At 33.1% G+C, this 17,447-nt stretch overlaps 1 protein-coding gene across 1 annotated transcript in view; it reads right to left on the bottom strand.

The window, feature by feature from the left end:
- The window catches only part of LOC141292066 (E3 ubiquitin-protein ligase NEDD4-like), a 55,344-nt gene that overhangs the window by 34,428 nt on the left and 3,469 nt on the right, over positions 1-17,447 (bottom strand). Inside the window, exon 2 of the mRNA XM_073824031.1 lies at positions 7,972-8,045. Coding sequence (XP_073680132.1) covers positions 7,972-8,045 — 74 coding nt within the window. The remainder of the gene's footprint in view (positions 1-7,971; positions 8,046-17,447) is intronic.

The following is a 17,447-nucleotide window of genomic DNA, read 5'->3' as shown; positions in this document are numbered from 1 at the left end:
GCAATTGCAAGACATAAACTTGCAAATCGGAGGAAAAAGTCGCAATTGCAAGACATAAACTTGCAAATCGGAGGAAAAAGTCACAATTGCAAGACATAAACTTGCAAATCGGAGGAAAAAGTCGCAATTGCAAGACATAAACTTGCAAATCGGAGGAAAAAGTCACAATTGCAAGACATAAACTTGCAAATCGGAGGAAAAAGTCACAATTGCAAGACATAAACTTGCAAATCGGAGGAAAAAGTCACAATTGCAAGACATAAACTTGCAAATCGGAGGAAAAAGTCACAATTGCAAGACATAAACTTGCAAATCGGAGGAAAAAGTCGCAATTGCAAGACATAAACTTGCAAATCGGAGGAAAAAGTCGCAATTGCAAGACATAAACTTGCAAATCGGAGGAAAAAGTCGCAATTGCAAGACATAAACTTGCAAATCGGAGGAAAAAGTCACAATTGCAAGACATAAACTTGCAAATCGGAGGAAAAAGTCACAATTGCAAGACATAAACTTGCAAATCGGAGGAAAAAGTCGCAATTGCAAGACATAAACTTGCAAATCGGAGGAAAAAGTCACAATTGCAAGACATAAACTTGCAAATCGGAGGAAAAAGTCACAATTGCAAGACATAAACTTGCAAATCGGAGGAAAAAAGTCACAATTGCAAGATATAAACTCGCACACTTAAGAAAATAGTCAGAATTGTGAGTTTTTATCCCGCAAATCTGAGAAAAAAAGTCACAATTGCAAGACATAAACTTGCAAATCAGAGGAAAAAAGTCACAATTGCAAGACATAAACTTGCAAATCGGAGGAAAAAGTCACAATTGCAAGACATAAACTTGCAAATCGGAGGAAAAAAGTCACAATTGCAAAGACATAAACTTGCAAATTGGAGGAAAAAGTCACAATTGCAAGACATAAACTTGCAAATCGGAGGAAAAAGTCACAATTGCAAGACATAAACTTGCAAATCGGAGGAAAAAAGTCACAATTGCAAGATATAAACTCGCACACTTAAGAAAATAGTCAGAATTGTGAGTTTTTATCCCGCAAATCTGAGAAAAAAAGTCACAATTGCAAGACATAAACTTGCAAATCAGAGGAAAAAAGTCACAATTGCAAGACATAAACTTGCAAATCGGAGGAAAAAGTCACAATTGCAAGACATAAACTTGCAAATCGGAGGAAAAAAGTCACAATTGCAAAGACATAAACTTGCAAATTGGAGGAAAAAGTCGCAATTGCAAGACATAAACTTGCAAATCGGAGGAAAAAGTCACAATTGCAAGACATAAACTTGCAAATCGGAGGAAAAAAGTCACAATTGCAAGATATAAACTCGCACACTTAAGAAAAAAATCAGAATTTTAAGTTTTAATCCGGCAAATCTGAGAAAAAAAAGTAACAATTGCAAGACATAAACTTGCAAATCAGAGGAAAAAAGTCACAATTGCAAGATATAAACTCGCACACTTAAGAAAATAGTCAGAATTGTGAGTTTTTATCCCGCAAATCTGAGAAAAAAAGTCACAATTGCAAGACATAAACTTGCAAATCAGAGGAAAAAAGTCACAATTGCAAGATATAAACTTGCACACTTAAGAAAATAGTCAGAATTGTGAGTTTTTATCTCGCAAATCTGAGAAAATTGTGAGATATAAATGTGCAATTCTAAGAAAAAAGAAACAACTGTGAGATATAAACCCGCAATTTTTTAAAAACGTCTTTTTTTCCTCAGAATAGTGAGTTTTTATCTGCAAATCTGAGAGAAAAAAAAAATCACAATTGCAGGATAGACTCGCAAATCTGAGGAAAAAAGTTACAATTGCAAGATATAAACTCGCAAATCTGAGAAAAATCTCCTGACAGAGAATCAATTTTTATTTCCACTTTTTTTTTCAGCTGTTTATGGTCAAATGATTGCAAATATCGACCTATGTTTTTATGCAGCAAACACATAGAGTTGTAAATGTGAAGGAAGTTAATGTGCCTTCTAAAATACTAAACAATTAAGACAGTAATATTTATGTTTTAAATAAATATAATATACTCGATTTATAAATTGCCTTAAAGTGATTTTGAAAAATTCTGCACCAAATAGTGAAATAAAATTCCTTCCTTGATATTTGTTTATATTTGTGTATTGAAAACATTTTTGATTAAGTATAGACTCCTATCTGATTTTCTAGATTTAAAAAAAAGAAGTCTTTTTTTATTTGGGCTAGTTCAATTAATTTTCGGGCTATCAAATTCTGAAGAGTACCTGCACGAAGGGCTACCAGAGATTTAGAAATTTTGCGAGCCCTGTTTATTATAACTTGGCTATAGAATCCTTCTCAAATACACTACACTACTCCACACAAATAAAAAGCTAGTAAGTGGCACTTTGTCTTGGACTAAATGAGGTGACGAACTGTGAATGAAAAAAGGAAGGAAATACACTGGTTGTTTATGCAGCAGCAACAAATATAAGTCTATTATGCAACAGAGTGGGAAACAGCAGATAAGGCTGTGGTTTTCAGAGTGCTATAGTCATTACACATTACAGAGGGCCAAGCACAGACACCTCTACTTTGAAGTTGAAGTTCAACTCCTAGAGATTTGTTACTTTGTGTCAATTGTTAAGCCTTTGGAGAATTTTAATGGTTTGGTATCAAAGGTTAATTTGATACCAAACCTGCCCTGCGGCTCTTACGAGACACAAGTCCGAAGCTAAAACAAAAACAAAACAAACCCCAAATGTACTTCGACATATTATCAGCATTTAAAGCTACATTTTTATTACATTCTGCAAATGTATGATATAAAATGTCAAAAGTAGGCATGTCAAAAAATTCCTCAGTCAGTAGTCAGTACTAAAATTTAAAAAAAAAATCATAGTAGTAGTAAAATGACACTGCATTTCTTGGACACTGAGTTGTGTAGGCTAGTCCATCATTGGTTATCATTTTCTACCTTAACTCGTGTTATTTATTAGCTAACTAATGATGTCTGATAAACCACAGTCATGGGCCATAACTATAAACGGTTATAGCTGATGATTGTCTAAAACATGCATTTATGAAAGTCCTTTTTGGTTGTAAGTACTTTTTGTATTATATTTAGTGCTGTCAAATGATTAATCGCCATTAATCGCATGCAAAATAAAAGTTGTGTTTACATAACATATATGCGTGTGTGTGCATGGTGTATATTTTTGTACAAATTAATACACATACATTTATATATTTAACAGGGCTGTCAAACAATTAATCGTGATTAATCGCATGCCAAATTAAAAGTTTGTGTTTACATAATATACAGTCAAGCCCAAAATTATTCATACCCCTGGTATTCTGACTTAAAGTTACTTTTATTCAACCAGCAAGGTTTTTTTGACCGGAAATGACACAGGCTTCTCACAAAAGATAATAAGACGATGTACAAGAGGCATCATTGTGGAAAAAATATTTCTCAGCTTTTCTTTGCATTTGAACAAAAAGTGGCATGTCCATAATTATTCATACCCTTTGCAAACTGTCACAGTCTATGGAAAAATCCAAAGTTCTATACCATTCCAAATAGTCCAAGCTGTTCTAAAGCATCCTAATTACCCTGATTCATTGGGAACAGCTGTTTTAATCAACTCAACAGGTGAAAAACAGAAGCTCTCTGCTGTTGGTTTGTGGACAGTCAAGGAACCTAATCACAGTAAAAGGCACCAAGAAAAAGGAGCAATACATCAAAATTCAAAACAACAACAACATCAGGCAGTCTGCAGAGAAACTTGGCCTTGGGCACCAGTGGACATTTCTGCACGACAACGACCCAAAACACACGGCAAACGTGGTGAAGAAATGGTTAGCAGACAAAAACATTAAGGTTTTGCAGTGGCCCAGCCAGAGTCCTGACTTAAATCCAATTGAGAATCTGTGGAGGGAGCTAAAAATCAGGGTGATGGCAAGGAGACCCCCCAACCTGAAAGAGTTGGAGCTCATGGCTAAAGATGAATGGGCAAAAATACCAGTGGAGACATGCAAAAAGCTGGTCAGCAATTATAGGAAGTTTTTGATTGCTGTAATAGCCAATAAAGGCTTTTCTATTGATTATTGAGAAGGGTATGAATAATTTGGACATGCCACTTTTTGTTCAAATGTAAATAAAAAATGAGTAATATTTTTTTCCACAATGACGTCTCTTGTACATCGTCTTATTATCTTTTGGGAGAAGCCTGTGTCATTTCCGGTAAAAAAAAACAACAACAACTTGCTGGTTGAATAAAAGTAACTTTAAGTCAGAATTTGCCAGGGGTATGAATAATTTCAGGCTTGACTGAATGTGTGTACTCTGTATATTTGCGTATATATCAATACAAATACATCTGTATATTTAATAGGGCTGTCAAATGAATAATCACAATTAATCGCACACAAAATAAAAGTAAAAATATATCATTTATAAAAAATATAATTTATATTATATATAAACATGAATATTTTTCTTAAATTTATACATGCACGAGTGTGTGTTTGTATATACATTAGGGATGGGAAGATTCCCCGATTCACTCGGTGCATCGGTTTAAAACGTTAACGATGCGATGCATCGGTTTAAAAAGTGCGCATCGGATACAAATTGGCATTTGTATCGCGATGCATCGTTTCTAACATATCTGCATCGGTAAATCCCGATTTATTTCTTTATAATTATTAGTAGACATACAATAGCCTACTTTTATTAAGTGGAAAATATTGTTAGATTGTTTTCTCCCCTCTGAACTGTTTCTCAAGCACGTCTCCCTTCACTGCTGCGTGAATGACGTAGACTATCACAACACTACAGAGACCGGGGCGTGTCCAGAAAGTCACATAGAGCAGGGACTCTCAGCCGGTGGCCCGCGAGATGGCTTAAAATTAACTTAAATTTTATCCTAAAATGGTCAAAGCACGGCCTCTTTCGTGTTCTGTGATTGATTGCTTTGGACTCGGCGCAGCAAGCCTCATCGCACTGTTATACCTCATACAGACTGAACGGCGGCTCAAAACTTTCAACCGCGGCACGCAAGCATCATCAGAGACCTGCAAGGGACTGATTTTTTTGTCCCGCTCCTGCCCGCTCCTGCAGAAATGTATGTTATTTTGTCCCACTCCCACCAGCAAAAGCCCACATAAAAGTAACCTATACCCCCGCGGAAAAACGGGTCTCTACTTCATCTCTTGACTGCATGAAACAATCCCTCGCACTAATGTAAAAGTAAAGACGATCAGAGTAATAGTAACAATGACACTCTTGCATATCGGAGTCTAGGCACGCATAAGTCCGCTGTTGATTCATGAACTAGTCATGCTTTCGGAGCTCTGATCCATAGTATTTTTGTGTGAAATTTCAAAATATTTGCATAGTTGTCAAAATGAATGTCTTGTGAGTGTTTTATAATGGATGCTCACCCATAGAGGTGGATCTTGTAAGGGTCAGTGGTGTTTATGCACACATGAGCACCAGCATCAACAGATATAGCTGTATTTTTCATTTGTATGTTCATTTTATGATGGATACAAACAGTAGATATTCGGTCAGTCCAGTTCAAATGGACAGGTTTAGTGAGTGGTATTTTGGCATCTCCCTGTTGTTCTGTTTGGCAGGTTCACTTATTTTAGAAATAGTTGTTTATATATATATATATATATATATATATATATAAAATCAAAAAGTCTTGGTTTTACTTGGTTAATAAATAATCAAACTCATTCAATGGCACCGCATCCTCTTTCACATCATCACATAAACTTGATCTAATTAGTTAGTGCTGAATTATCGCATCGTATCGTGATATGGGTGTGAATCGTATCGTATTGCATCGCAATATGTCACAAATGTATCGTTAATATATCGGATCGGATACTTTGTATCGAGATGCGTATCGGATCGGCATTATACCTTAGATGCCCAACCCTAATATACATAATAAATATACACAGTAAATACACATATATTATATAAACAAACTTATTTTAGATGCGATTATTCGAATTGACAACACTTATTACAAAACATTACTTATATATTTTGCCACTTTTTCAAAATCTGCTTTTAGATACTTGAAGTACGAAGATTTTAAGTTGTAGATAAAAGATTACTTAAGTGATTCTTAAGGCTGAAATAGTATTTCTAATTTAGAATTTAATGTTAAATTCAATGCGTTACTCGCCATTTCTTTTTAATTATGAGACATTTTCTAGAAATTTCTCAGTGAAAGTTGTAAACGGCCCATACAATTACATATAAGCTTTATGCAATTATTCTAATGCCCATATGCCACTGAACTTAGTACGCACAAGGTTCAAAACCTTAACTGATCAGTTCAGAAATGATATTGTCAGTGATTTATGCACTCTCTGACCTCCGACTTTAGAACCTGAGAACTTCAAAGTTAAGTAAATAGAACTTGCAACATTGCACGAACGAGATCAGCCAAGCATTTTCCCTTTGTGCTCTTTTCCTGCCAGACAGATCATTTGTTTGGATAAGTCTATTGTCTAAATTGAGAGAAAGACCCACAGAGTGCAGCTCAGTTGTTCAGGAACATAACTAAAGGAGGAAATACACAAACACATTCATGCGCACACACACACACACACACACACACACACCCAAAAGGTTCCGACATTTAGGGATGGGCGATACCACTTATTTTGTTTTCGATACGATACCGATACTTTTAAGGCCAGTATCACCAATATCGATACCGACATGATACTTCTAAACTTAACTTTTAAATTATTACATTTATTAAATTAATAAGAGTAAAATATGTAATTATACCCTTAACTTTATATTTGAAATGCATTTTAACATTTAATATGCAACCAATTAACTTTTTTTTTTACACGTGGTTAAAATATGTTTACTTGTAGTGGTAACTAACTACATAAGGGGCTGCCAGTGACAGGCTGTTGCAAACGTAATATATACAGTGTATAATTTATATTAACATTAATACAAAACATGATCAATGAACTTTAAGTGTTAATTTAAAGAAATGTAATTGCACAAATTATGTAGGCTACAATTTCAGTTTGTTTATTGTGAAATAGCTTAAACATGTTTTTATTTTCTGTCCTCTGATAAGCATTGTTCTGGGCTGCCTTTTCCCAAAAGCGTCAATGCTTTATTATGATACTTTTGGGAAACGCAGCCCTGTTTGAATGCACTGTCTGAAGGGAGTGAATGCTCTCTGTGATTGATTGGTTCTGTCATGCAACATTTGCGTGCGTTCAGATGAGTAGGAAAATTGTTATATGTGACCCTGGACCACAAAACCAGTCTTAAGTCGCTGGGGTATATTTGTAGCAATAGCCAAAAACACATTGCATGGGTCTAAATTTTTGATTTTTCTTTTATGCCAAAAATCATTAGGAAATTAACTAATGTTCCATGAAGATTTTTTGTAAAATTCCTACTGTGAATATATCAAAATGTAATTTTTGATTGTAAAATGCATTGTTAAGAACCTAATTTGGACGACTTTAAAGGTGATTTTCTCAGTATTTAGATTTTTTTGCACCCTCAGATTCCTGATTTTCAAATAGATGTATCTCGGTCAAATATTGTTCTATCCTAACAAACTATGCATCAATAGAAAGCTTATTTATTGAGCTTTCATATGATGTATAAATCTCAGTTTTGTAAAATTTTACCTTATGACTGGTTTTGTGGTCCAGGGTCACATATCACCCACAGTTATTCCCTAACATAGGTTATACGTCCAATTCAATGCACATTGTACGCCTTAATCACTGGTAAATAAAACACACCTTAGTATCGATATTTTTAATTTGAGTATCGATACTTTCAATACTCGCATCAGTATCGATATATCGATACTTTAGGATCGATATGCCCATCCCTACCAACATTTGCATTTGTTAATGAACAAGCGAACAGACTGAACAGGTGCGATCCGGACGTATCCTTTAGTTGCTTCCTTACCTGGCACCAATGATGTCCTTCTTTGCCAGATCAATGCCAGCAATGACCTTGACACGAAGAACACGAGATTCATTCTGAAAAACATGACACAGAGAAAAAAACCCATCATGAATAAATCAACACCTCGTACGAGTCTGGAAGACAGAAAAAAAACTGCACCGTAGCCTAAATTTAAGCTGAGTCCAAGTCGCGAGAGCGTCCTAATTTCACCTCGGGGGGGAAGATGAAAAAGAAGCATCTTAAAGAAATTAGAAGGAAGCTGCCGCCAAGAAAGCTTTTGTGTTGATGGACACACAGACGGAACTGTTTTAATGGTGTAGCGTCGGTAAGACATAAATCCTTGAGGAAGCTATAAACGAAGGTTTTTAGATCCAGCACACCACTATTTTGCACAGTTTTATTGTCTTATGGCTGAATAAGGTGGTCTAAACTTCTCAGCTTGGCCTTCAAAAGCACTCCAGCAATAGATACTACCACCATTTTACGACTCCCACTCTGCATAAGCGCGTCCCGCCCCCAACATCACCTCGGCCCGCTTTCAATAGCTATTCATGCCGCTCACGATTGCACAATGAGCATCTTATTCGGCCTCCCGGCTTTTGAAGCTCACCAGTCCAGAAATGACGCACTGTAGAGGGTAAGAAAGGCTCTCTTCTCCTCACTTTACCCACTTCTGCTTTCTGAAATCCCCTTTCTATTTATGTCTGACAGTCTGCATTACCACAAGACATGCATCATTCGTGCAGCAGAGGCAAACAACAACAAGCAGTGTGGCGGTTTGTATTTATTGTGCCTGTCGTATATGACCTAATTATTACAGAACGAATACAATTTAGATGAGATAGGAGTTGTTGTTATATTCTGACAGGTACGAGAGTTTTACTGTCATCCCACTGGGTGGCCCAGACTGACAGATTTGTGCTTTTCATATAATAAAATGCAAAGAGAGACTAGTTTTCTTTGTAGGAAGCTATTTGGTATGAAGAAAATTAAATATAACCATTTGTAAACCATTTCTATTTGTTTGGGAAGTGTGATATAGCACATTTTTAAAGCCATTTCAGCATCAAAGGATTCACTGCAAAAATAAAATAATTCATTAAAAAAATAATACTATATGTGACCCTGGACCACAAAACCAGTCTTAAGTCGCTGGGGTATATTTGTAGCAATAGCCAAAAATACATTGTATGGGTCAAAATTAATGATTTTTCTTTTATGCCAAAAATCATTAGGAAATTAAGTAAAGATCATGTTACATTAAGATTTTTTGTAAAATTCCTACTGTAAACCTATCAAAATGTAATTTTTGATTAGTAATATGCATTGTTAAGAGCTTAATTTGGACAACTTTAAAGGTGATTTTCTCAGTATTTTGATTTTTTTGCACCCTCAGATCCCAGATTTTCAAATAGATGTATCTCGACCAAATATTGTCCTATCCTAACAAACTATACATCAATAGAAAGCTTATTTATTGAGCTTTAATATGATGTATATATCTCAGTTTTGTCAAATTTAACCCTATGACTGGTTTTGTGGTCCAGGGTCACATATACACTACTGCTGGAAAATTTGGAATCAGCAAGTTTTTTTAAATAGATGATTACTTAAATTCTGCAAAGATGCAGAAAAACTGATCAAAAGCGATATCAAAATATATTAAAATAAATCCTTTGGAACTTTCTAACCATTAAAGAATCCTGGAAATGATGGTTTTCCTGTTTTGTTTTTTTTAACATGGATAATCATAATAATAAATGTTTTTGAGATGAAAATCAGCATATTACAATTATTTCTAAAGAATCATGTGATACTCATAGCAAGAGAATGCTGAAAACACAGCTTTGGCATCAGAGGAATAAATTACATTTTAAAATCAAATAGAAAATTTACTTTAAATTTACTTTTTACATTTCAGAATATTGTCACTTTTACTGTGCTTTTCATATAATAAAACACAAAGAGATACTAGTTTTCTTTGAAGAAAGCTACTATTTGGTATAAAGAAAATTAAATTGTACAGTTTGTGAACCATTTCTATTCATTTGGGAAGTGTGTTATAGCACATGTTATTTATTTATATATATTTTAAAGCCATTTCGGCATCAAATGACTCACTGCAAAAATAAAAAACGAAATAATTATAAAAAAATATATATATATACACTACTGTTGGAAATTTTGGAATCATTTTTATTTTATTTAATAATATTTTTATTTTTTTAAAATAAATGAATACTTTAATTCTGCAAAGATGCAGAAAACCTGATCAAGTGTGATATTAAAAGATATTAAATGAAATCATTTGGAACTTTCTAACCTTTAAAGAATCCTTGAAATGAGGTTTTCCTGTTTTCAACATGGATAATGGTAATAATAAATGTTTTTGAGCTAAAAATCTGCATATTACAACGATTTCTAAAGGATCATGTGACACTGATAGCCAGAGAAAAATCAGCATCAGGGGAATAAATTACATTTTAAAATCAAATAGAACAATTATTTTAAATGGTAATAACATTTCATAGTATTGCCATTTTACTGTATTTTTTACCAAATTAATGTAGGGCCCTATGAAATTGGTTTTATTTTCTTTCCGTTTTTTACATTTACAATTTTTTTGTATTCCATTTTTTTTTCTGTTTTAATTTTTCTAGACTCTGTTTTAATGGTTCAATAAAATATTAACCAAAAAAGCATGTCTAATTATTTGAAATCATAAAAACTTTAACACAATTTAAAAGCAATGTATTAAAAGTCTAAAAAAAAATTTAAGGCCCATAAAAAAGGTTTTATATTTGTGTTTTCTCAAATTCAGTTGTATTACTATTATTATAATTTTTTATTTTACCAAATTCTGTATTTTCCATTAATTCCATTAATGCTCTGGATTTTACTTTAATGGTTCAAAAGCATGTCTATTGAATAAAGATTCATTTATTATTTTATTTATTTTCAGAAATATTGTTTTGTATTTACATTTTTCTGGAAAACATTCCTTTAAAAATAATATTTAATATATTTTTTTATATTATAATACTTTTACATTTTTTTAAGTTAAACCAAACTTGTTAGGTTGCTGTGAAAACCTTTAAGTTTAACAAAACCGCGCATCTGCACCATTCATTCAAACAGACATGCGCAGTATTATTTTTGCGGCTTAATATTATATTATACAATCATACAGTAAATTCCATTTTTATGACTGGATTCCATGATTCAGTCAACGTTTTCCACATCGTGGAAATCATAGGGCCCTATAAATGCAATCGTGTTACACAATCTTTCAATATTTATCATCTTTTAAAAAAATATAACAAAACCAAACTTTTGAAAGGTGGTGTACAATTTATGGAAAGGCATTTCAAAGCAAGTTCTACCTAATTTTACCTTTGGCATGACGTGCATTGATGAATAAGAACAAAAAGTTCCAGGTCTTTTAGTTTGCAGGCATTACACAATACAGTTATTACAGTAAAAACCTTAAGCACCTTACATCACTTTGAACATGACTTAAAAAGACATTCCAGGACATTAAGAAAAACCATTGACCAGTTGCACATGAAAAGCTCTTCCCTCATTACACTAAGGACACTCCCTCACCCAGGTCCATAATGTTCAATATCCTCACCCTAATCACACCGCCAGAACTTGTTGTATTATGACACACCTTTATAAAATAAACTGTCAAAGAAAGAACAGCACTAGACTTCAACTCCAATAAAACAGCCATTACAATTCAGAGCTCACTAGGATAACACAACAAATCCGGACAACAGTAATGCCAAAAGAATTTAAACAGAATCACAATGGCACTGACCAAACTTAAACCACTAACTCATGTTCTTGTTTTGGGAAGAAAGCATTTCACTTGAAAGAACTGCATGTTTTACTGCACAAAAACACTATTTTGACCCTTGCTAGGAATTATAACTGAGCGAAAACCCCACTTAATTTAATAATACAAAAAATCCTCACCTTTGAGACTCAACTCAAACTGAAGCTGTCAGATAATACTCGACACTGCGGCACTCGTTCCGGCTAGTAATTACGGTTATTTCCTTTAATGTCCTTCCATTCTCTAATTGAGGTTAAAAGATAAAACACCACAGAAGGGCAAGCAAGACCCAGAGCTACAAAGCCGCCTTCCGTTCCAACTTGATTCATTCAATTGCCTACTTTACACACTCCAGACACTTGAGGAGATGAATTGGTCGGGCAGAGATGATGGCTGGGCTTGGTCCATTAGCGGAAATGATAACTCATTGGTATAGCTGATGAAGGCCAGGGCTGTTGTAGAAAGACTAGAAGAGGACAAGAGAAACCACAAAAAAAAAAAAAAAAAAAAAAAACGAAAAGCAGTTCTTGTAATATTATAAATGTCTTTATGGTCACTTTCGATTCATTTACTGTAATGCACGTTTGCTGATTACAAACAACAATATATATACAGGAAAAAAGGCAAAAAATAAAATAAATAAATAAAGTGTAATACTGCTTTAATTTTTTTTTTTTAATACTTAAATGTTTTCTCTACATTTTTAAAATTTGCCTGTCAGTAAGAATTTATTTACTTAAAACACAATAAAATTTAATATGCTCCCTTATTCTTCCTTAAATTTTAATATGTGGGTCAAAGACGAAACAGGGTTTAAGCATAAATAAGTGTAATACCGCTTTAAATTGTTGTTCCCAAAGTTTTCTGTTTAATTTAATTGCATTTTTGTTTTTCTGATCAAAAAATATATATAAATTTTTCCCTAATTTACAGAAGACACCCACTCAAATGTAATTCAGTGTAACAATCTTGTAAGTGATATTTACAACAAAAATCAATATGACATATAAAAAGACTAATTACTTTCACCCCAATCCAATTTGTTAGAAAGACTTTTTACTAATTTAAAACACAATAAAACATAAAAAGCTCCCTTATTCTTATATATTTTAATATGTAGGTCACAGATGAAAAAGGGTTTAAGCATAAACACAATACATGTCATACTGCTTTAAATTGTTGTTGTTCCAAAAAAAATTATAAAAAGTTTTCTGTTTAATTTAATTGCATTTTTTGTTTTTGTTTTTCCGAGCAAAAAAAAATATATCATAAATCTTTCCATATTTTACAGAAGACACCCACTAAAATGTCATTTAGTGTAACAATCTTGTCAGGCATGTTTACAACAAAAATCTATTTATGTCATATAAAAAAAAAAAGACGAATTACTTTCACCCCAAAAACTAATTAGTTGTAATTCTTTAATTAATTGTAATTTTTTAAATTTGCCACTATCCTAAATTTTGCCCATTTGTTTGAAAGACTTCTTTACTCATTTAAAACACAAAACATAAAAAGCTCCCTTATTCTTATATATTTTAATATGTAGGTCACAGATGAAAAAGGGTTTAAGCATAAACACAATACATGTCATACTGCTTTAAATTGTTGTTGTTCCAAAAAAATTATAAAAAGTTTTCTGTTTAATTTAATTGCATTTTTTGTTTTTGTTTTTCCGGGCAAAAAAAAAATATCATAAATCTTTCCATATTTTACAGAAGACACCCACTAAAATGTCATTTAGTGTAACAATCTTGTCAGGCATGTTTACAACAAAAATCTATTTATGCCATATAAAAAAAAGACGAATTACTTTCACCCCAAAAACTAATTAGTTGTAATTCTTTAATTAATTGTAATTTTTTTAATTTGCCACTATCCTAAATTTTGCCCATTTGTTAGAAAGACTTCTTTACTCATTTAAAACACAAAACATAAAAAGCTCCCTTATTCTTTTATATATTTTAATATGTAGGTCACAGATGAAAAAGGGTTTAAGCATAAACACAATACATGTCATACTGCTTTAAATTGTTGTTGTTCCAAAAAAAATATATAAAAAGTTTTCTGTTTCATTTAATTGCATTTTTTGTTTTTGTTTTTCCGAGCAAAAAAAAAAAAAAAAAAAAAAATCATAAATCTTTCCATATTTTACAGAAGACACCCACTAAAATGTCATTTAGTGTAACAATTTTGTAAGGCATATTTACAACAAAAATCAATTTATGCCATATTTGAAAAAAGACAAATTACGTTCACCCCAAAAAACTAATTAGTTGTAATTCTACATTTCTTTTAATTGCCACTATCCTAAGTCTTGCCCATTTGTCTTATTCTTTTAGATGAAAAGGGTTTAAGCATAAAAAATAAGTGTAATACTGCTTATAATACTGCTACTGAGTTTTTTTCCCAAAAAATATTTAAAAGTTTTCTGTTTAATTTAATTGCATTCTTGTTTCTGTTTTTCTAAACAAAAAATAAATATAATACATTTTTCCCTAATTTACAAAACACACACACACACACACACACACTAAATTGTCATTCGGTGTAACAATCTTGTCAGGCATACTTACAACATAAAACTATTTATGACATATTAAAAGAAAAATTACTTTCACCTAAAATAATAATTAGTTGGAATTCTACATTTATATTTAAATAGCCACTAACCTAAGTTTTGCCCATTTGTCAGTAAGAATTTTTTACTAATTTAAAACACAATAAAAGTTAATATGCTCCCGTATTCTTTTATATATTTTAATATGTACAAGTCAGAATAAGCATGTTGTTCGATTTTTTGAACAACTGAACTGACAATGTAACATTATTATTTTTATTCCCCAAAAACTTATTTGAAACCTTAAAAGTAAACAATTTACTTACATTTAATGTGCTTTCTATAGACATAAATCACTTTTGTTAATTTCTTTTGACATGGACATCTTAACGTCTTTGACCCATATTACATTTTTAAATAATATTAATAAAATACTATAAAACAGTAAAAATATTAAAATACTCAAATTAGCATTAGCAAGACAACTAATAACCATTTAGTCATTAAAATTATATTTTTATCCAAAGCAACTTTAGTCTCCCTGGAGTAACGTGACCTTAAATGTCTTTCTCAAGAACAAGACTGTTGATGGATCAGGATTTGACCCCTACTGTCCTTTGGTTACCAACTCACGTGTTTCACCAGCAGGTTACGTCAGCCACAACAAACTCCACTCCAAAGTTGACTGTAAACATCAGCAAAGAACCCATGCAATCAAAATAAAGTGGTATGTTTACTATGTCAACAAAACTGTACCGGCTCAATACGGCAAGTCTATAAATAAGGAATGGCTTTGCTGCAACCCTATTCAACATGTTTGACTGATATTGCCTAATAATAAAGTTTCAATCAGGGCTGCAGCTGATTTTGTTTTGCGTTGACGTAAGTTGGCAGGAAAGTATTACTCAGGCTGTGGCTGTCAAACTGGATAATTAGGATTAAGATTCCACGAGCCTCTTAGAGAACCGAAGCTCTGACTGGCTTCCTGTGCACACCCAGCGATTAGTTCAATGACAGGTTTGCTATTTCCAAGTCATATATCATCAGGTCTCAACTGGGAAACCTCGGTCTGCTGGGGTCGTTCTAATGGGAGGGCTGCAATACAATATCGTCCTAAATGCCACTTACACAACAGAACAAAACATTAGCAGCTCCCAGGAGCAAGACAAAAATGTTGATGGTTCACAGGCAAATCGTTGCCTTTATTTTAATCCATCGTTCTAATCATGCGCAAATTCATTAGAACACAGTCAGAATTTGATTCCTGTGATGCAAAGCTGCATTTTCAGCATCAATACTCAAGTCTTCGGCATCACGATTCTTCAGAAATCATTCTAATATGTTGATTTAAAGGCATAGTTCAGCTAAAAATGAAAATTGCCCCATGATTTACTCACCCTCAATCCATCCTAGGTGTATATGACTTTATTCTTTCAGGCGAATAAAATTGGAGTTATATTAAAAAATGTCCTGGCTTGTCCAAGCTTTATAATGGCAGTGAATGGGTGTTAAGACTTTGAAGTCCAATGAAGTGCATCCATCCATCATGAAAAGTACTGCACAGGGTTCTTGGGGGTTAATAAAGGCCTTCCGAAGTGACTCAATGCATGTGTGTAAGAAAAACATCTATGTTGTATGCATGTTCACAAGAGAGTAGCGTTCTTATTTGCTATGTCTATTGATGTAGGCATAGCATAACAGTGAAAAGTGACGAACATGGAAACACAGTGAAGAGAGAAAACAAAACACTGGTCACAAATTAGAAATACAATACGAGAATTGGTAAGGAAAAATGTTGGAGGATTTCAACATAAGACAATAGGAGACTGGTTTTCCGTCGCTGTACGTGGTTCTCGTGAGACTACCATATTCTCACCGGAGCTGATACTACGCCACTGTCTCATTAACATGCGTACAACAGTTAGTGGAAGCTAGAGATTACGGTTTATTAAGTTTTAAATATTGATATTTTTCTTACACAAATGCATTGATTTGCTTCGGGAGGCCTTTATTGACCCCACGGAGCCATGTGAAACACTTTTTATAATGGATGGATGCACTTTATGGGACTTCAAAATCTCAACAGCCATTCACTGCCATTATAAAGCTTGGAAGAGCCAGGATATGTTTTAATATAACTCAGTAGGGATGCACCGTTTGGCAACCAAAGTTATTCGACTGAAAATAGCAAAAAAAGCTTTTTTGGTGTTCGAAAAGACTGAATAAATTACACCGAACAATAGCGTGACGTGATCAAATAGAGGTGCGCACTAATGCAGCAAACATGTCGACAAAAATAATGATAATCATTACAACAGTTCTATTAATACATTTATTATGACATTCTCCTTTGTGGAGCAAGGCTGCATTTATTTGTACATAAACACATGCCTGATTCAAAAAGGGGGTCTTAAAAATGGCCAAAGAATATTATTTTACTGACTTATTCATTTTAAGTTAAATTGTGCTTTGTTGGTAGGCTATAATGGCTATAATGTCTACTAGAATGTTAAAAATGTTCAGTGTTAAATAAATATTTTTAAATTGTTGTAAAACAATGTGTTGAAAAGCAAGACAAAACTATAAGAAGCAAATATTGGCTATTTAATTTATGCAATGGTGGGAAAAAAAAAGGCAAAATACATGGGAGAAAAACATGAAAAACAGTGTTCGGTAATTGGTCTTCGGACCAGTGTGTAATTTTGTTTGGCTTCGGCTAAGAATTTTCATTTCAGTGCATCCCTATAACTTAGTACTCGTCTGAAAGAAGAAAGTCATATACACTTAGGATGGCTTGAGGGTAAGTAAATCATGGGGTCATTTTCATTTTTAGGAGAACTGTCCCTTTAATTCTCAAAAAAACTGTTTTCTTAATAAGCATTGAAAACAGTGCTGCTTAATAGAATTTTTAAAAGAGCAGAAAACATTATAAATATCTTTTTTGTCATTTTTAATTAGTTTAATGCATCTCTTGCTAAGTATCAATTTCTTTTAAAAATGCACTGAAATAAATAAATATACAGTTTCACAGTCTGCATGGTGAACTCACACAGATCCATAAACATTCAGATGGAT

This window comes from Garra rufa, chromosome 19 (genome assembly GCF_049309525.1).
Source record: "Garra rufa chromosome 19, GarRuf1.0, whole genome shotgun sequence".
Classification (NCBI taxonomy): domain Eukaryota; kingdom Metazoa; phylum Chordata; class Actinopteri; order Cypriniformes; family Cyprinidae; genus Garra; species Garra rufa.
Note: the sequence above shows the minus strand (reverse complement) of the source record. Positions and strands in the feature narration are given on the sequence as shown.